The following is a 21,354-nucleotide window of genomic DNA, read 5'->3' as shown; positions in this document are numbered from 1 at the left end:
ACAAACATGTGTGATTATACTGTGTGTGTGTGTGTGTGTGGGGGGGGGGGGGGGGGGGGGGGCTAAAAGCAGTGAAGAGTTAAGAAGCTTTGTGATTTGATGACTTACTTAAAGTGAATGAGAGAGTGAGTTGATGAGGATGGCTTAAGAATACAACGAGAAAGCGGGAACTAGAATAAAAATGGACATGGGAACACTGACAGGGTTAGCGATAAAAACTTCAAGCTGATAACAAAATGTTTTTTAAAATATTACAAAAATCAGCAGACAAGGAAGAGAGAAGGGGGAGCAGGAGACAGCGCAAGGGAGTGAGAGAGGGAGATTGGTGGTTGGTGGATTAAGTCGGGACAGAGAGGATTAGTGTCAGTTCAGGTTTGGTAGTAAACTCACATTCATGTTGTTGGCGTTGACTGCTTCTGACACACTCGCCCTACTGGTTCCTTTCAACTGAGAAATCCCACACTGAACAATTGGACCCCAGGAAGGGAATGTGAGTTTACCTTTTTTGACACTTCTGACTCTTGTAGTGCAATTGATTAATAAAAATCAGACTAAGCATATACAGCCTTCCTGCTTGCTCTATGTGGCTTTACTTACAGTTGTCCTTTTAGCTGAGTGCTTATTTGCTCACTGTACTTTTTATATGCCTTTTTGTGTTTGCTTAGTAGCTAGGGATGGGTATCGTTTAGGTTTTATCCGATACCGGTGCCAAACCGGTACTTTTGAAACGGTGCCGGTGCTTAAACGGTGCTCAAACCGGTGCTTAAAGAATGGAGAACACAAAATTGGTCCAAAAACCTCTCATGTTCAGCTGTTTTTTTTTGTAAAAAGATAACAATGTTAGCCTTTTCTGCAGCTATAGGGCATATATGGTATCACTCTTGGCTGGAAGCAGTGCTTAAACAATGGAAAAAACAAAAACTTTGTCCAAAAACCTCAATGTTTAACTGTTTCCCACTTTTTATTTGGTCATTTTAGCCTTTTTGGCCAGGGTGAAGGGAGTATCTGCCATCAAACAAGAAGACAGCCGCATGTAGCTATGATGATGTTTGCTAGTTCACCTTACATGCATTAATGTAATAACGTGGTTAGCCTACTCAACGTAAATTATACACGAACAACATTAAGCTACTCACGCAGAGAAGAACGGCTGCTGCTGCCATCATCATCCTCATCATTTCTGCTACACTGGCAGGGCTAGGGGCCAGGACTCTACTCTTCAGCTTTTTGGGGGATGTTGCTAACTCTTCGTCCGATAACAGGCACCACACCTGCAGTAGATGTGCTCGGTGTGAGGTCTCGCAGCAAGCTATCAAATACGGCGCATTTTTCGGCTTTAAAAAAAACGCTATGCGTCGCCAGGTGTTTCATCGGATTTCAGGTGTTACCTCCTTTCCACAGTATCACCTTAAAGCACTTGTTGCAGGCTGCTGAGTTTGCATCTTTTGCTGTGAAGTACAGCAAGACTTTTGACCGCTTCGCCTTGGGCATTTTTAACCTGTAGCTCTGCTCTAAAAGAACGTACGTACCTGGACCCGCCTACTATCCCCGGAAACGTAAAATGATTGGCTAGAATTCAAAGTGTATCACATCTCAGGAAAAAAAAGCACCGAAATAAAGCACCGAAATGTGCGCTGCTTTTCGGTCTGGTTACTACCGTTTATATCAGAACCGGTGCCATCATGGCACCGGATACCGGTACCCATCCCTATTAGTAGCACAGCATTTGAAATACCAAGAACTTGAATGGATGAGGGATGAAGGATTTATGCACATACAGAATAATCACAAAGAAATACTAATAAATGCTGCCATCCACTATGGGACCCTCCTGGCGATAATGTAGACACAATAAAATATTGCATATTTTATATACAATAGCATAGCAACAAAGTTCTCCCTGGTGTATATAGGTCTGGATTCAATTTATTTTTTAAATGATAATATGTATCTTTCATGATTGATAAGCAACACCAACAGAAATAGTCCAAAAGAAGTTTTGTGAAACTGTGTAACGAGTTCAAGGTTTTATGACTAATGGAAGCTCTTCCCGGACAGTGTAAGTGGAAACGGAAGTTGAGCCGAGGTAAGCAGCTGAAGAATAGCCGTAACCTGAAATTAGTCCACATTTAGTAACCTGCTGCTGTAACAGGAAGTTCTAAAGTAGCATAAGCTGCATTTAAAACATTCACTTCATTCATTGTTTCCCTCTCTGCTGTTCTAAGGAACATAATTTTTAAACATTGCTCTGCAATTTTGATCATTTGTTGTTCTTTTTTTAAAAATAAATTTTAACATTAACATTTTATTTGTAGTCTCTGTATTTATTCAAAGTAACCCATAATAACGACCAAAACTACACAATAAAAATAAAAAATAAAAATAATCACAGCATGATTTAAGTTAGTTATTTGGACACCATTTGAGGTAGAATGTGTATTACAACATGGTATAAAGATACACCTATTTTCTACAGCCATAACATTTAATCATAATAGTAAGACTTTGCTATGATCTCTCAAAAGTTACAGACTCTTAACTTTGAAGTACAATTAACTTAAAAACTACTTATTTTATCCAGCTGCAGTCAAATTGTCCAGGGCACCAAGATCTGTTTGTTGAATTAAAATCATGGTTATCAGCCATAACTTCCAAACTCTGAAGATTATATCCATACCAAGTAGTAATTTTGAGTGTTTTCATGCCTTGAAAACATGAAGATCAACCTGATATTCTGCCTAAGGTGAAATGCTTTTGGAATGAAAACGTAAAATGTGTCATCTTTCTTTGTCTGTTGTAATAAAACAAGATGATAGTCACACACAACATGAATTGAATTATGTTTAATAATGACATGGGTACTAACTAATGATTGTTAAATTATCTAGATTTGTTTTCTTTTTAATATGTAAAACATGAGATTGTTACATAAATCTGTTTTTTATTTCTTTCTCCATATCTTTTCAGTGGAATAACCCTTTCATTCTCTTCTGAACAATTACCATGAAACAAGCAATGGAGGATGGTGAGAAGCACATACACATATACAGACAAATTCAGTAGGCTTGAATTCACCTGTCTCAGTCATGAGTAGGTGCTTACTTGAAAAGACTTATTATAAAAGAAGGGTCAGGGCTTCTCTATAATGTTAATCCTGTCTGGTTCTGTCGGCTTTTCACCTTCTGCTCAGGAGAAATGTGAAACCCCAAACATCTGCTGTGATATTAAAGGCAACATTCATTGGAATCTGTCAGTCACAGTGTAATTAATCATGCAGTACCCCAGTTTTAATGCCCCAATTCTAACTATTTCTGACAATACCAAGTGAAAGATAAAGAGACAGTTAAGCAAACACTGGAACAATACAGTAATCAAACCAAATTTGGACAATATGAGAGCACTTTTATTTTTCAATTACTAAAAAACTTTCTCCACTGATATTATTGTACCAATGTGAAATAAAGTAATATGGAAATGTGGTTTTACTCTAAGCACTTGAACCATATTTTAATGTCAACATTTCAGACAATGCAAATTTGTTCCCCAAGCTAACCAACTTAAATTAGCTATGTATGGATCACTTCAGCATCTGTACTGGATAGCAGTGTCTCCAGTTTGTTAAAGCAAATATTTGATTTGTACGATTATTTATCTTCTGTGCTGCCTTGACTACACTCTAAAGCCTCACTCTATCCGCCTTAGTGCAACTGCCGTACCATACTGTGATATATGTCTGCAGGCTCTCAATGAAGTGGTAGAAGGTCAGCAGCTGGTTGGAGTCCAGTTTGCACTTCCTGAACTGCTGCATAGGCATAAGTGCCATATGATTGTGTCTGTAATTTCATGAATTAGTTGCAAGTGCTTTGAGCGCTCAGCTGTGTAGAAAGATGGTGCATAACTACCAGTCCATTTACCAAGAATTCCCTGTGTCTTCCCTAATTCCCTATGTCATCATTTGTTTTTTTCTTTTTTAAATTATGCACGTGTTCAGGTGTCAGTGTGGTACTGTCCAGTGTGGTGAAGGATGTTGACCAAGCTGTTAGCAGGAACATTAATGGTGCTCAGCTTCTGCATGAACTACTGAGTGCACCGTGGCTTTGTGCCCTGCTGAAGGTACATGATTCAAAGGTCCTGGAGTAAAAGACACACACCTACCATCTGTCTGCAAACTAAAAGTTATCATTTGGTGCTTTGTCTCCAGATTTATGAGTGCCTGTTAAAGTTCCAGAGACTGACACCAAGCCCCGTTTTGCCTTATGCTGCAGGACTCTCACATGAGGTGTGTATATATACAACACAACAAACAAGCAGCCATAGACGAAATATTTAGATCCCTAAATATCAGTCATTAGTGTTCTGTAAAATATCACTTTATCACAGCTGATTCAATTGGAATTTTAATCCTGCATCTTGCAAAAGGTAACAAAATTAAAACTAAGTAAGCCTGATAATGTAATCAATACAGAAACCAACCAGACCAACCAGAACATGTCTGCTTTCTGTAAATAATACAAAGCACAACAGTAGACACCCTCTCTACGTTTACATTTAGATTTAAACCTTTCCTTTTTGAAAAAGTTTATAGAGGATGTGGATCAAGTGACCAGATGACTGTGATAAGTCATTTTAACCTCCTAGGACCTGGCGTCCACATATTAGGACATCACACTTTGAGTTATTTAGACCAAAATACTCAATTTTGCTCTACAAGGGCCTGATATCCACTTACGAGGACATTATGCTGCTACTGTTCTATCGAAATTTTAAATGAATATCCTCATATGTGGCTCTCATTTTTCTTAGAAACAAAAATAGGGTAAAATTAAGATGGGTTAAAATGAGGGTTAAAATGCATGCTCTGGAAGAGTTCGGGTCGTAGGTGTTTAAAGTCATTAAAATTATGTCTGGATCTTGTGGTAATATTTCCATAGAAATAAGTGTTTTTAGGTCTGTCTTGCCAGTATAATATAATTTAACATCTAATTCAGGAATCTTCTTAATTTTCCATTAGGTCATAACTGCAATACTGACAGCTCAAAAGCCTTCAGCTCCAGCTAGAGAGTTGTGCAGCCTCCTGAGTTCACCTCATATCCAGGTACATATATATATATATATATATATATATATATATATATATATATAGATAGATAGATATAGATTCGTTATATATATTCATTTTAGAATCCATGCCTTTCTTAACTTATAACTTATATTTGAAGTGTCTGGTTACCCATTACTGATTATCTATCTCTCTGTATGTCAGGCTCTCTTGTCATCTCATGACAGTGTTGCACAGTCAGACTATGAGCCTGTCTTACCCCCTCTGCCTGATGAAATACCAGAAGATGAGGAGGCAATGAGGATTGTGTGTCTTGTAAAGAACAACCAGCCTCTGGTAAGACATAAGCATTTTCCTCATAAATGTAAACTTTTGCTCAGAAATACAGTTTCGTTTGCAGTTCTTGAGTTTACACAAAGGGCCTTATGTATATATTTCCTATGAGTATATATTCCTTTTTAAATTGTAAAAGGAGTAAAAGGAGTTAAAAATCCTGGTAGCTTTAGTGCAATCAGTCACCCATGTCAGGTGACATGGGTGACAGGCAGAGGTGTACATTTGTCTTTTCTCTTTTCAATTATAACTACTCGGAATAATTTGACCAAAAGGTCCTTTGAGAGTATGTGAATGAGTTGATGAATGAATCATTCAAGACCAGTGTTTCATCCAACAATAATTTTTTGATGACTTATTACTAGTATTTTTTTTAACTGTCAGCTATAGAACCCTATAAATATACATAAATGTGTTTTTGTCATTTTTTTGTCTTTGTTTTTTTTGTTTTAGATAAGCTAAGGTAGCTTAGCTTTCTATTTACATGGCGTTATTAGTCTCAATATCTATGTCGTCCAAAACTCTCTGAAAGAAAAATGACAAAAAACATTGCTTATAAGCACAATCCAGAGAGTGATTACATTTTCAAACAAACCAAACAAATTAGTAATATATTCCTGGAAGATAGGGATGCAGAAATGATCACTTCTATGAAGTCAACAAGATGGCTTGTTGACTTCATAGATTCGAAGACAAATCTGAAGGTAGCCTTGCAGGGTGCCCTCAGATTAGTCATAAAGTAGTTAAGACTTAAATTGACTTAAAGACTTAAACTATAAATTACATTATGTTAACTTTAAAATGTTCTATTAAACCCTAAAAACTCAAAGTTTCTCATCTTTCATTCATTAAGAGTGGAGAAGAGTGTAGAAGGAGTGTAGGAGAAATTCACAGCCGCTGGAGCAGCCTGCACCGCTTTACAATGGAACGCCTCATCCCTGCAAGAAGAGCTCAGTCAGGGGAGGAGCTCAGCGTGCCTGAAAGTGAAGCAAAGCTTCCCCTTGTTCATAAAGACGGCAGGTCCCATCCCTTTCTCCCTCGCTATGAATCCACAGGAAGTTGCTATTTGTGTTCGCCAACTGTAAAACTTGGGAACAAAGGACTCAATCAGTCAGCTCCCTCTGTTTTGAACCCTGCTACCTGCACTGGTAAGAGGAGGAAGAACAGATGATGACAGTCCATACAATCACCAATCATCTGACCATTTTCATTTGATCATTCTTTGTCTGTATTTAGGCCATCGAATATAAAACACAATAGCAACATATCATAGAAACGCAGGCCATCCATCAGTACCTTCACTAATCATAATCGAGGATTCATTCCTTCTTGTATCTAATCATTCTAGTATTTGCTACTTTCTGGGCAAATATTTTCATATGTCTAGCAATGGCAATGAAAGGCAACAACCACTTCATCTATCTTGGTGTCATTCCTCGGTGCAACCAAGTGTTCATTTCTTCATGAACCTGCCATCGTCTGGCAGTCTATAAGTCTTTTGGGCTTTCCTGCCATTACATTTCTTTTCAGACATAGTTTGCTAATGTCTTTCTGTTCTCTTGAACTGCAAATTTATTTGGTGGTTCATTTTCAGAGGAACTCAAACCCAATGGGAAAGATGGTGCTTCAACCAGAGAGAGCAGTGATGACTACTCATACCCACCTCCTCCAGTCCCAGCTTACAGTTTTAGCCTTCCCAACTCTCCTGTGTTGTACAAAAAAAATTCTACAGGAGGACAGTCAAAAAATATCCCCACACCTGGAAGGACCTCCTCTTGTCGTGGCAGGAACCCTCTTAGATCTCGCACTGCTCCTTCTAGTCCTGCAGCTAGAAGGAGTACTCAGGAACGAGGGGTCAGCACTATCTCCAGAAGAGATGGTTGTCAAACCACTCAAACCAGACCTCATAACACACATCAGGAAGAGTCTTTAAATCATCCATTAATGTTCCACTACACTACAGCTCCTCGTCACAATGAATGCCAGAACATATCAAAACGTAAACAGAATGCGCAGCAGCAGCAATCAAGACACCATAATCAGCCTGCTGAACTCAAGAAACAGTGCAGTGTGGAAGAGCTTAGGTCCACTGTTCAGATGGTGGCCAGCAGTATTGAACACAATAGTCAGGATGTACGCCAACTTGGTGAGAGGATGGTGGCAGCATCAGAGATGATCACAGACAGCGTGGAAGAGAACGCCCAGGCACTTAACCTGCTTGCCGAGGTGGTGGACAAGCTTCAGGGGCTAATCGTAACCAAAAAACACCTCGAGTCATCTCCTCTACAGAGAAAGACACAAAAATATCCACCCTCACCTCCTCCAAGGGTCTCCTCATTATCTCCAAAACTTGTCCGCAAATCTCCAATACCATACCCAGGCCCACTCTCACCATCCTCTTCCACTACTTTCTCCTCTTCTTCATCCACAAGTTCTTGTGCAGATGACTTTACAACATCTAGGAGTCCAACACAAATTAATGGTGGATCCAAAAGGATGGTGGCAGCTCCTCAGAGGGCAGGTAGGGGTGGTAATAATGGACAAGTGAGGTTCAACACTGGAACCGTTTCAAGAGCTCCTCTGGAGGACCAACAAGACTGTAAGAGTACAGGCTGCTTAAAAACAAAGAAGAAGAAAAAGAAAGAGTAACTAGACTAAAAACAAACCTTTTCATCTCTTTCCTGCATTTGTACTGGAAAAACTGTGACAGTGACAAAAAATACCTAATATTTTAGTCTAAAAAGAAATATCAGCTACAACAACATATGGACTTTTTTTTTTTTAATTTGAAGACTTTTTCGATTTTTCAAACGATCACTCAAAGGAGCAAAAGCAAACAATATAAAGGTACAAAGCAATTTCTTTCTGTCTTATTTTCTTCATCTAGTCCAACTATTCTTAGAAAGTATGACAGCTTTCATTTTTTTTATCAGCTCTGATTTATTATTTTGGGTTCTTGACTATGATGGTCTGAATATACATTGAGCAAAAAAGGAGGAAAGTGTTTAGGGTTAAATTTATTTTTAATAATATTTGCTATGGATTATTTTGTACATGTTGAACTGCATTCATCTTGACTTATTGTTTGTACATTTACGTGGTATCTATTGCACATCAAATACAGCAATAAAACCCTGTGGAAACACCTAAGAAGTTTTACATGATTCCATGTATAGAAACATCAAAATTAATTTTTATGAGCACTGTTTTAGCGCCTGGTTTCATTTCCCAAAACTATGGTAGCAAATTTGCAGGACCACTAAAGTTATCCTTAATTTTCATGAGCCCTTGCTACCAGTTTGCTTCTAGCAATGGCCTGTAGTGGACATGGTATTGTGTTGATAGTGTTTACCTTTACAGTCCCCATGATATTTTGATGTAATGCAAAATGTAATGACTTAATATCAAACCCCCAAGCATTAAAATATAAAGAAAAAAACCCTTTAGTTATCTATTTAAGTTTGATCTACCACCAGCACTAAACTGTGTGGTTTTGAGTTGAATGTATGTTCAGCTGCTGGGTGTATAATGTTAGTGTGTATATTAATATTCCTCACAAAATGGCAAAAAAATGGCCTTATAAAAAAATAATAATAATAACTGGCGTACAAGAAGAGCTTTTACTTAATTTGCTGATTTTTTAATGAGGATCTCATGAAGAGAAAATGTGTTTAGTATTTATTATTTACTTTTAAAATTGTGTACTTTAAAAAATTGATTTAGTCAAAATTTTCCATTTGCTAATCTTAGAAGACATTTTGCCTTTGCCTTAAGATCTCTTGTCACTATTTTTGCTTGCTTTTTACTTTTTTGTTAAATTTTGAACAACTCTCTATCTGTTAGGGTGCCACTATAAGAAAGGATGAGGCGACGGGGGATATCTATATCGCCCGGGTGATTCATGGAGGATTGGCTGACCGCAGTGGTATACAAGTATTTTATGTGTGTGTGTCTGTGTGTGTGTGTGTGTGTGTTACATGTTTAGACAGCTTTGTGAGGACAGAAAATTGGCATGCCACTATACTTATACAGTCGCTTATAACAAAATGTCCGTCCGAGTTTGAAGGTGAATGTGGTTTTAGTGTCAGGGTTACAATTAGGTTATAGTTAGGTTTAGGCTGAGGGTTAGGGAAAGCAGTATGTCAATGAGATGTCCTCACTAAGATATGAAAACGTGTGCGTGTGTGTGTGTGTGTGCGCGCGCGTGTGCGCGCGTGTGTGTGTGTTGCATGTGCATTTTTCCTATGTCTGTGTGTGAGAGATGAAAACATCACGCCTAGCAATAATATGTCTTAATAAATATGGGTTTTTGCCTGTATCAGGACTTCTACATCCTGGAGACCTATTAGTGGAGGTAAATGGAAACCCAGTGGTGGGCCTGGAACCAGAACAGGTCATCCATATACTGGTATGTTATCAGCATCTGCTAAAAATAAGAAAAACATTTTAAAAAGAAAATACTATTATCAGTGCTATTGTATAAATTTTAGAAATATTAAAGGCAGTTTTTACCACCTAATTCAAAAGCCATTTAAAGTAAAAAGAAAAGAAAAGGAAAAAAAAAGAAAATGAAATGTTAAACACAAGCTTTATAGCTTTATAGTATTAATAATATGTATAAATGATAGTATGACAACATGCTTGGTGAAAGTGTGTACATTTGATTATTAAAAATAATTCTCACCATGTTTACTTCTTGTGTATGACTTTCCCTGTCAGGCCGATTCCCAAGGCACTATCCTGTTTAAAGTCATTCCAAATCCATCTCAGGCCATCCTCAGCCAGACACCAGTAAGAAACACACACTTTATCACTTTACCTCCAGTATCACTTTAGTAAAAGCACATTTTGTTGACATTAAACTTACTTATAAGCAGGAAAATCCCTGTACAATTACTGACATGATTGTTATTTTCCAGGCTGGTGTTCCAGGTTTAAAAACATGATTTCCCTCAGTACATCTGTGAATGTTTCACTTTTTGATTAATTTATTTTTTAATCTGCAAAAAAACAAAGTTTATCTGTCTGTCTTCCAGGTATGTATGAGGGCAATGGTAGACTACTGCCCTCTGCAGGATTTTTCCATCCCATGTCCAGATGCAGGAATGGCATTCAGCAGAGGAGACCTTCTTCAGGTGGTTGACCAGTCAGATGGACAGTGGTGGCAAGCCAGAAAACTGCCCTGTGCTACATCCTGCGCTGGTCTGATTCCCTCTGCCAGCATGCTGAAGAGGTGAGACGCACTCACATACTGTGAAGATGTGACGAACTTACAGGCCGCAGCCAGAGGAAGCGGTTAGTTTACAGATCTGACATTATGAGAGTAAGAAAACATTTATAACATAATTCTAAGTAACTTTAAAGGGCTACATCACTTTTATTCTGCACATTTAACTGATGGCAAAGCCTTAACACTGTTAGGTAAAGTTAGCTTATAATAATGTCAGAAAGAATATATTTTTGCAGTTTGGCTCCATGATTTTAGACTCTAATACATTGGTTGCATTTAACAATGTATTTCTCTTTCTACAGTAAACAGAGGGAACAATGGTGGTGTCAGCCTTTACAGGTTCATACCTGCATCAGACCACGTGAGGAATCCTGGTTGTTATTATTAAACGTGTGCTTATTTAATGGTTTATATATTATATGTACATTTATTGCAGAGTTGTTTGTAACTTGGATATTTCTCAGTAATACCTAAAGTTTTACAAACCAGTGTGATTACATGAAGCACTTTTAATGTATTTTTTAGTCTTTAAAAATATTTGAAAGATAAGTCAGTCACTACAAAAATAATATGTTATTTTATGTCGGTGTGTGCATAAAAGTTTTTTTTTTTCTCACCTGTGTGTAAATCTCTACCTGCTGTGACATAAAATGAGCAATGCTTTTAACGGCTGTTTATTTTTTCTGTTAACCCTGCTGCCCTCAGTGACCCTGACTGCTAACGGTGGGTGTGACATGTAAAACATCATCCATAATAGTCATTTAATGTCATAGTTTAGTTCATTTTATTTTTCTGAGTGTGCTTGTTTGTTAGCTTGTTTTGATGACACCTTTTTTTATTATTATTATTCAGCACTAATTACACAGAGAGGTGTCACTTAGGCTAATAATAAACCACCAATAACAAAAACAAGAAACCACAGAAGACTTTTTTTTTTAAATCATTGAATAAAACTATAATAATTGAGGTCTCTGAGACTATTAACAGAAACAATAATCTATACTACTGGTATACAATAGCTCCCAAACATCACTTGCTCATCATGTTAGGGAATATCTTGTAGTCAAAACCAGCTATCCATGCATGCATACTTATCCCGAGTCAATCACAGCTTTCATAGGATGAGAATTCTATGAGAAATCTATCCACAGGTCACCAATCTACCAAAGAGAGAAAAACAACCATTCGCACACATGAATCACCAATTGAACTACAGTGTTAATTAAGCTGCTTCTGCAGCTGCTTATTTCATCTTCTCAGAGATCTCAAAGGTAGAAACAAGAGCTAAGATCATGCCAGGCTGCTCCTTTCACAGTAACTGAAGTGTTTTATGTTGTGTTACAGTCTGTCACATTAACACTTTCAACCAAACATAGTTTTTTGTGCCTTTCAGCCGTACAGTATGTTGTCTTTGTTGGTGTATTTAAACCCAGCTACATGGATATGAAAATAAGCTTTAACTAACTTTTCTGTTATTTTGTTCCAGAGGAAAATCCTGCAAATTCTGATGAGAAACATGCAATAACAGGTGAACATAATAAATACATATTCATATATATTTTAAATATTTAGTTTTTATTTACGAAAGCTATGCATTATTCAACAACCCATTGAATGTCACTATTTTTTTTTTCAGATCTGGAGGAAATAAATTTTGGTAGGTAAGTCTGTCCAGTGATGAATGTGTAAAACGTGCAACCTTTTGATTGCATGACACTCATTGCTGTTCTTTTCTATTTCTTAGTGGGGGGGGTTTCTCATATTTATGTCTATTAAGTTTCTCATCAATACTTTAGAGTGACAGAGAACCAAACAACACATTCTTTGCACATGAATAAAAAAAATTAATCACAAATTATCATAAAAACAATGATGCAGAAAACTGTTGTGCCTCATGTGAACAGTTCTAGTTTAAAAGATAAATTATTTAAAACAAACAAACAAAAAAATATATGTATTATATAAAAAAAAATTCCCCACTCGCCCCTGTGGGCGGTCAATCCTTCAAGCTCGGGTTCTCTACCAGAGGCCTGGGAGCTTGAGGGTCCTGCGCAGTATCTTAGCTGTTCCTAGGACTGCGCTCTTCTGGACAGAGATCTCCGCTATTGTTCCCGGGATCTGCTGGAGCCACTCGCCTAGCTTGGGAGTCACTGCACCTAGTGCTCCAATTACCACTGGGACCACCGTCACCTTCACCTTCCACATCTTCTCGAGCTCTTCTCTGAGCCCTTGGTATTTCTCGAGCTTCTCGTGTTCCTTCTTCCTGATGTTGCTGTCATTCGGAACCGCTACATCGATCACTACGGCCGTCTTCTCATGTCTGTCTACCACCACTATGTCCGGTTGGTTAGCCACAACCATTTTGTCCGTCTGTATCTGGAAGTCCCCCAGGATCTTAGCTCGGTCATTCTCCATCACCCTTCGGGGCATCTCCCATTTTGACCTCGGGACTTCCAGGTTATACTCGGCACAGATGTTCCTGTACACTATGCCAGCCACTTGGTTATGGCGTTCCATGTATGCCTTGCCTGCTAGCATCTTACACCCTGCTGTTATGTGCTGGATTGTCTCTGGAGCATCTTTACACAGCCTGCACCTGGGGTCTTGCCTGGTGTGATAGACCCCAGCCTCTATGGATCTTGTGCTTAGTGCTTGTTCCTATGCTGCCATGATTAGCGCTTCCATGCTGTCTTTCAGTCCAGCTTTGTCCAGCCACTGGTAGGATTTCTGGATATCAGCCACCTTCTCTATCTGCCGGTGGTACATACCGTGCAGGGGCCTGTCCTTCCATGATGGTTCCTCGCCTTCCTCCACTTTCTTGGGTTTCTGCTGCCTGAGGTATTCATTGAGCACGCTGTCAGTTGGGGCCATCTTCGTGATGTATTCGTGGATGTTCCTTTTCTCATCCTGGACTGTGGTGCTGACACTCACCAGTCCCTGGCCCCCTTCCTTCCGCTTAGCGTACAACCTCAGGGTGCTGGACTTGGGGTGAAACCCTCCATGCATGGTAAGGAGCTTTCTTGTCTTGATGTCAGTGGCTTCTATCTCCTCCTTTGGCCAGCCTATTACCCCAGCAGGGTACCTGATCATGGGCAGGGCGTAGGTGTTGATAGCCCGGATCTTGTTCTTACCGTTCAGCTGACTCCTCAGGACTTGCCTGACCCTCTGCAGGTACTTTGTGGTTGCAGCTTTCCTAACAGCCTCTTCATGGTTCCCATTCGCCTGTGGGATCTCCAGGTACTTGTAACTGTCCTCTATGTCTGCAATGTTGCCTTCTGGTAGTTCAATCCCCTCAGTTCTGACTACCTTCCCTCTCTTTGTTAATATCCGACTACACTTCTCCAGCCTGAACGACATTCCGATGTCATTGCTGTATAGCCTGGTGGTGCGGATAAGTGAATCAATGTCTCATTCACTCTTGGCATACAACTTGATGTCATCCATGTACAGGAGGTGGCTGACAACTGCTCCGTTCCGTAGTCGGTATCCGTAGCCAGTCTTGTCAATTATCTCACTGAGGGGGTTCAGGCCTATGCAGAACAGCAGTGGAGACAGAGCATCTCCTTGGTAGATCCCGCACTTGATGGTGACTTGTGCTATGGGCTTGAGGTTGGCCTCCAGTGTTGTACGCCACATCCCCATTGAGTTCCTGATGAAGGCTCTCAGGGTCCTGTTGATCTTATATAGTTCTAGGCATTCCAGGATCCAGGTGTGGGGCATTAAGTCATAGGCCTTCTTCTAATCAATCCAGGCAGGACAGGTTGGTCAGTCTGGTCCTGCAGTCTCGGCTGACTGTTCTGTCTGCCAGTAGCTGGTGTTTTGCGCCTCTGGTATTCTTGTCCATCCCTTTCTGTGCCCCGCTCATGTGTTGACCCATGTGCCTGTTCATCTTAGCCACTATGATGCCTGACAGGAGCTTCCACGTGGTGCTGAGGCAGGTTATTGGTCGGTAGTTGGAGCGGACCGGTCCCTTCTGGGGGTCCTTAAGGATCAGGACGGTCCGGCCTTCGGTTAGCCATTCCGGGTGTCTCTCGTCAACTAGCAGCTGGTTCATTTGTGCTGCCAGGCACTCGTGGAGTGCAGTCAGCTTCTTCAGCCAGTAGGCGTGAACCATGTCAGGGCCTGGTGCTGTCCAACTCTTCATACTGGAGACCCTTTCTTGGATATCTGCCACTGTGATGGTTACTGGACCCTGTTCAGGGAGGTCGCTGTGGTCTGCCTTCAGATCCACTAGCCACTGAGTATTGCCGTTATGGGTTGCGTCCTTCTCCCATATGCTCTTCCAGTATTGCTCTGTCTCAAGCCTTGGTGGAGCTGTTCTCTTATTGCTCCCTTGCCACTGAGAGTACACCCTGGCTGGTTCTGTGGAGAACAGCTGGTTTATTCTCCTGCCTTCTATCTCTCTGGTGTACCTCCTCAAGCGGCTGGCCAAGGCTGTGAGTCTTTGCTTGGCAGTTTCCATGGCCTCAGGTATGGACAATTTCCTGTACTTCTTAGGCACCTTCCTCATTGCGCCTTTCTGCATCTCCGATAGTTGGCTAACCTCCCTCCATGCTACCTTGATCTTAGCCTCTAGGCTCCTTCTCCATGGAGGGTACTGCCCCTTGTGACTGTTCAACTTGTAGCCAAGCATCTCACTGATCACTGCTGCCGTATTGTAGATCAGCTTGTTAGTGTCGGTAATCGTGGTTGTAGGTATCGTCCGTAGTGCTGCATTAACATCATCTAGCAGACCTTCTGAGGGTACTTCACGTAATCTTGGTAACCGGCTACGGGGGGTCCAGGTTTCAAGCTTGGCCATGATCCTATCTTTCAGGTCAGTTCCTCTCGCACTCAACGATCCTTCTCCTATCGCACTTGGGGCTTGGTACCCAATCTTGGGTGGGGGTGATAATATCTCCCCCCTGACCTGGCGTCCTGGCTCCCTCTTGCCGTAGCATTTATGTTGTACCTCATCAATCTCTAGCTGTGAGAGCAGTCCCTTCTTTCGAATGTTGGAACACTGAGCTACTAGTTGTTTTGCCGTCATTGTGGATGTTGGGTATCAAAGAATCCATAGGTCCCTCATCCTATTCATCTAACCCCTTCCGCCAGGGTTACTTGCGTAGTAGCATTCCAACAACGCCTTGTTTTCATCTCTTGCCCACCGATGCCTTCTTGTTCCAGTAGCCCACTTCTCGTCAGGGTGCCCTGGTTCCTCAACACCTGACGCGGACCTTGTTGAACTTGTACTACTGGAACTTGTTGGGGACGCGGCCGGGAATCCCGTCCGGACCAGTAACTTTGCGTTCACCTTCCTGAAGCACTTCCACACATCCTCCTCAGACACAGTGTGCGCGGTGACGTCATCCGCGGTGTGCACACTGTCTGGTCTCATGGTGTTCGCTGTGTCAAATCTAGCGTAGAATACGTTTAGATCCTCACACAGAGAGGCCGTGGTCTGCGGTGTGCTGGTTTTCCCTCTAAAGTCTGTGATTGTGTTTAGTCCCTGCCACATACTCCGAGGGTTGTCAAACTGTTGCTCCACCCTGTCCCTGTACTCATGTTTGGCTGCTTTGATCGTTTTCCGGAGTTGGTAATGTGCATGTTTGTAGTCCGATGTGTTCGCGGAGGCAAAAGCGGTGCTCCGTGCCGCCAGTGCCGTGCGAACATCTCTGTTAAACCAGGGTTTTTGATTTGGGAAGGATTTAACTGTTCTGGATGGGATGACATCTCCCACGCATTTCCTGATGAATGACTGAGTCTGTGTACTCATCAATGTCATTAGCAGCCACGTGAAATATTTTCCAGTCCACGTGATCAAAACAGTCCCGCAGCGTAGACTCTTTTTGTATATGTACTTGTTTATTCCGAGTCACAATTCAATGAAATTATTTTAATGAAAATTTTAAATGGCAGTAATTTAGGTGCATTTTTAATATGACCATGAAAATTAAGGTCAGGCTTACAAACAAAAAATAAAATGTAGTAACATACATATAAAAAGAAATGCTTACTTATTTCTGTACTTAATAAAAAGAAGAAATGTACTGCCTGGTGATAAATTTAGGAGTTTGAATGTTTCTTTCCTTCAGATGAAGCTGAATCTGATGTTACTGATGGAATCTACCTGGGTAAGACATATATGTTATTCAGATAATTAGGTAGTATTTAAGTAGTCATTTTGTGGGTAGCACTGATAATAAAATCTATACTAAAGGATGGATTTAATAAGACAAGTTATTATTTAATAATACATTCCTACAATCTAATGAAATCATATCTATAGAAAATATATATTATCAATAATAAATCATTTTACTGCAGTCTCTAAACTTTGGTAACTTTCACCTTATAAGGAGAAGTGTGTGTGAGAAGTGTGTCAAGTTTATTAAGCGAAACTAAAAGTGCTCTTTAACCTCACCAGCTGGTTTCCGTCGAAGTTTCCGTGTCTGGAAGAGGACTTCCTACAGGAAGCGACGACAGTCGTGCACCACCTGCTCTCCCAACATCAATGCTTTGTCCACCCCCTATGAGGAAGTGGTTTTGTACCAGCGCCCTCCTCAGGAGAACCACCGCCTCATCATCCTCGTTGGTGAGATGAATAGCTGCATTAATAACACATGAATGCTTCCATGAGAAATCAATCACTGCGTCCCAGCTGACCCTGAAATAATGGAATGTCGGTAAAGTGTTTCAAATAGACCTGCCACTTCATGTCAAAAGACAACTGCAGCACAAAATTGCTTAACAGAATAAAGATTAACAAAATCTGAGATTATCAATTGATCTTGAGAACCTCTGTAATAGAAGCCTCTCTGTATGCTTAGATTTTTCACTGGTTTCTTGAACACTGAATTGCTGGCAGAAGTACAGTAGTCCTTTGAATTAAGTACTTATCTAATTATAATACATACAATAAATAATGCTTTACTTTATGTACTGTTCAACACACTGGTCTCATCCTTGTATCAGGAGAATGTTTGAAATCATTTCACTTCTACTGTTAACAGCACCTGCTGTTTTCTCCTTGTTTGAAAAGGTTTATTCTCCAGCATTCTTGTCCGTTTCTGTATGTATATCTTTGGAAGTCTGAAGGAGATTCCTACCAGTTGATTATTTGTTCTTCTGCACAGGTGTTTCAGGTGTTGGAGTAAATGAACTTAGGAAGAGACTCATCAAACTGAATCCTTCGACATTCCAGGGACCAGTGCCTCGTATGTGCCTTTTACTTAACAAGTGTGAGGTTTTCCTACAGAAATCTAATGAACCTGTTCTTCTCATTTTAAATGACAATAAAAAGAGGGCTCTACATTTTTAAAAAAAAGAAATATGTTTTTGTTTTGTTTGTTTTTAAACATCTGGAATAATATCATGGACTGTGTGTGAAGATGGTTGTGAGATTTGAAGTCACCTGTTGGTTTGCAGTTGAGCCCAGTTTGGTATAATTACTTATAAGAAGTGTCCTGTGACTTCCAGATAAGAAGCATGACTTACTGGCTTTTACACTCTTGAAAAAAACTATTTAGCTCAATAGCGGAGGAGGTAGTAAAGTCATGAAAGTGATTTTACCTGCTTTACATAATTATTAGGGGTGCAACGATACACAAAATTCACGGTTCGGTTCGATACTTTGGTGTCACGGTTCAATATTTTTTCGATACAAAAAATGTTCATGCTTTTTTAATTTGTCATTTATTAAAATTATAAATATATATTTTAACTCAAACATACAGTTTTTAAATTTAATGTTGCTGAAACAACAAAGGGATAAAATAATAAATCTATCTGATTGAGAAATCACTCATATTTGGAAAAGAGAGTTTATTACAGAGAAATGGCTCTTTCCAAAATAAAAGCTATACTATACGCTTCTTCTGGGCTATATTCTCAGCAGCATATTAAACATATCAGGTCCCCATAAGGAGAATCATGTGCTAATGGCTGTCTAAATGACTCGGGTAAAGTTTGTAGCATGCGTGCTTGTTGTTTTGGTCTGCTTCCACTTGTCTTTGCACTAGGATGATGTCGGAGTAAATGTGCAGTCATATTCATTTTGTTCCCACTAGTGCTGTCAGTGTTAATCTGAAATGACATTAACGCCACAACACGGCAAATCTCCGTTAACGAGCTACCGTGGATCGCCCCGTGTGTGGGGCTGGACGGCGCCAAAACGTTAACAAGCAAACTGCGCTAACGCAGTAGTTCCCGCCAATGTCGGATGTGCCACACAATTGAGCATTGTGTGGCACATCCGACATACTGTTTTACTTTTGTCCATGACACGCTTACCTTCAGGGTCATACTTCACATGAAGACCAAAATAGTTCCAAAGGCCAGATCTGAATGAGGGTGGGGGAGGTTCAATTTGCCATGTTGCAACGAGCTTAGCTTCTGTCTTGCTAGCTTGCGCTGCACTCAGTGGATCTGCACTCGACAGTGCAGCCTAGGCGGAGTAGTCGAACACAGATCCACTGAGCTCTCAACACAGACAGCATCGTCAAAAGAAAAGTTGATAAAATAAATTTAAAAATTTTGTATTGTTCGATACATATGCATACCGAACCGAAAGCACTGTATCGAACGGTTCAATGTCGATACGAGTATCGTTGCACCCCTAATAATTATACTGCTGTTTTCACTGTGACTAATTATTAATATAAACATTCTGATTGGTCTGTTCTTCTAGACACCACTCGCTCAATCAGAGCAGGGGAGCAGAACGGTAGAGAGTACCACTTTGTTACCAAAGAACTGTTTGAGTACATGGTCTGCAACCACAGGCAAGATTTTATTCCTTTACTATAAATTTTGCTAATGTTCTTGGTGTTGATTCTCATGATGTTTGGGACTTTTTGTTCAAATTTTAATTATATAAGTTTATTATTTATTTAACTATAATTGTATGCTGTTTTTGCACGTGTGGATGTATGAATGTGTGTGTGTACATGTGTTCAGATTTTTGGAATATGGGGAGAGTAAAGGTCAGCTGTTTGGAATTAGCACTGATGCCATTGATGAGGTGCTAAAACGAGGGCGGATGTGTATCATTGACGCCGAGCCCCATGTGAGTTTCATTTAACACAGATTCACTTATTTCATGTATTCTGAACAATCTCTAAGTTTTCTGTGAAGCTTTGGTGTTAATATAGTATTTTATTTCCAGAGCATCCAGCTGTTGCGAACAAAGAAATTTAAACCCTATGTAATTTTCATCAAACCACCCAGCCCAGACAGACTCAGGGAAACTCGGAGAGATGCTCGAATCATCACCAATTATGCCATCAACAGAGTTTTCTCAGTAAGAGCATAAAAAATTGTGTGTGTGTGTGTGTGTAAGAGAGAGAGAGAGAGAGAGAGAGAGAGAGAGAGAGAGAGAGAGAGAGAGAGAGAGAGAGAGAGAACAGCTGCTTATGAAAAAGAAAAGCAAAAGAATGAATGTTATTTAAAACTGACAGTAATAGTAATGTCGTTTTAGGAGGAAGACTTTGCAGAGCTTGAAGAGACATCAAAGCTGATTGAAGCAAAGTACAAGCAGTTTTTTGACAGCGTCCTTGTGAACGATGACCTACAGGACGCTTGCATAGAGCTCTGTTCCATCATTCAGCAGGCACAGGATGAACCACAGTGGATACCTGTAAGCTGGGGAAGAGCAGAGGATTAGCACAGGGGAAGAATAAAATACTTAAAGAGATACGAAATGACAATGTGAAAGTGAAATAAGAAGAAACAGGCAGAAAAAAATATTTAAAGACATGGTGAAATCCTCAGAGCAGAACATACAGATAATACATTTATATGGGATGAACAGATAATCAGTCATATGATTATGATGTGACACTATCCATGATGTCATATCTTTGCAATTTGGGAACAAAACTCTTTATTTGTATCCAGTGGTTGGTAACCCTAGCAACAGTTTGTTGTTTCATGTTACATGCTGTTACATAGTGTTGAACACTACACTTTAATTATATTTCATATAATCACTTCCACTTTTGATGCTGTTTTTTTCAGTGACAGCTGTTCAATGTATTTACTTTCAGTCTTTGCCTCTCTGTGCTGTAGTGATATCTTATTGGTATGTTATTGGTATGTTGTGGTTTAGAGGGAATGGAATGTACAGTTACTGTCATATAAAGGTACTTGCACTTTACTTGAGCATTTCCAAATTGGTCACCTTTGTGCTTTTGCTTCACAACATTTCAAAGATATACACCACAACATTCACTTAAAGTCTTTTGTATTTGTGTTAATATAATATTCAGATTTTACATATCAAACAACTCAGTTAAAAGTTTAAAGTGTTACCAGCAGGAGCAGCTACAGCAGTTAAATGATATCTGAACATTAATTCCGCAGTAGTTACATATTCTTGCTATCCTGTAGGCAAATTCAGTATCTTGTTGGCTTTTTGTAAAAATAATGGTGACCACCAGTGCTACCGCTCAGCCTCTTGGTAGACACAACTATGGTATCAATTTTAAAATCCTACGTCGCCTTGTTCTCAAGTTATCGCATTCACAAACTTAGGTGTCCATGCTGCCTGCCTGCCCTGAGAATGTCGAAAAGACAAAATTGCCACTTCTTCAGCTCAATAATAAGAAATAAAGAACAATATCTAAGACAACAAAAGGAATACACAATGAGAATATCTCAAAGATACATTCATGTGAAGATAAGTGACATACATCCATATTACACAGTACCCAGTATGTGCTGGTAGTAGTATCCACACAAACTCCACTAATTC

The 21,354-nt window shown here is 39.8% G+C and overlaps 1 protein-coding gene across 2 annotated transcripts; it reads left to right on the top strand.

Moving 5' to 3' along the window:
* The first annotated feature begins 102 nt into the window (after nt 1-102).
* LOC146500140 (MAGUK p55 subfamily member 4-like) lies at nt 103-20,546 on the top strand. Of its 2 annotated transcripts, XM_085135834.1 has the most exons (21): nt 141-490; nt 2,968-3,025; nt 3,992-4,113; nt 4,202-4,279; nt 5,012-5,095; nt 5,264-5,395; nt 9,236-9,317; nt 9,715-9,800; nt 10,112-10,183; nt 10,429-10,625; nt 10,925-10,983; nt 11,328-11,345; nt 12,109-12,150; nt 12,259-12,279; nt 16,697-16,735; nt 17,029-17,196; nt 17,738-17,818; nt 19,291-19,384; nt 19,560-19,668; nt 19,768-19,902; nt 20,080-20,546. In XM_085135834.1, the coding sequence occupies exons 2-21, from the start codon at nt 3,004-3,006 to the stop codon at nt 20,263-20,265; spliced, it is 1,827 nt and encodes a 608-aa protein (XP_084991960.1). In that variant the 5' UTR covers nt 141-490; nt 2,968-3,003; the 3' UTR covers nt 20,266-20,546. The 2 variants fall into 2 exon arrangements, 1 of the variants encoding a protein (XP_084991960.1); XR_014869848.1 differs by lacking the exons at nt 9,715-9,800; nt 10,112-10,183; nt 10,429-10,625; ... (9 more) ...; nt 19,768-19,902; nt 20,080-20,546 and adding exons at nt 6,246-6,540; nt 6,987-8,239 and having other exon boundaries at nt 103-490; nt 9,236-9,326.
* Nucleotides 20,547-21,354: the final 808 nt, after the last annotated feature.

Source organism: Neolamprologus multifasciatus, chromosome 16 (assembly GCF_963576455.1).
Source record: "Neolamprologus multifasciatus chromosome 16, fNeoMul1.2, whole genome shotgun sequence".
Classification (NCBI taxonomy): domain Eukaryota; kingdom Metazoa; phylum Chordata; class Actinopteri; order Cichliformes; family Cichlidae; genus Neolamprologus; species Neolamprologus multifasciatus.
This window is presented reverse-complemented; position numbering and strand designations above follow the sequence as displayed.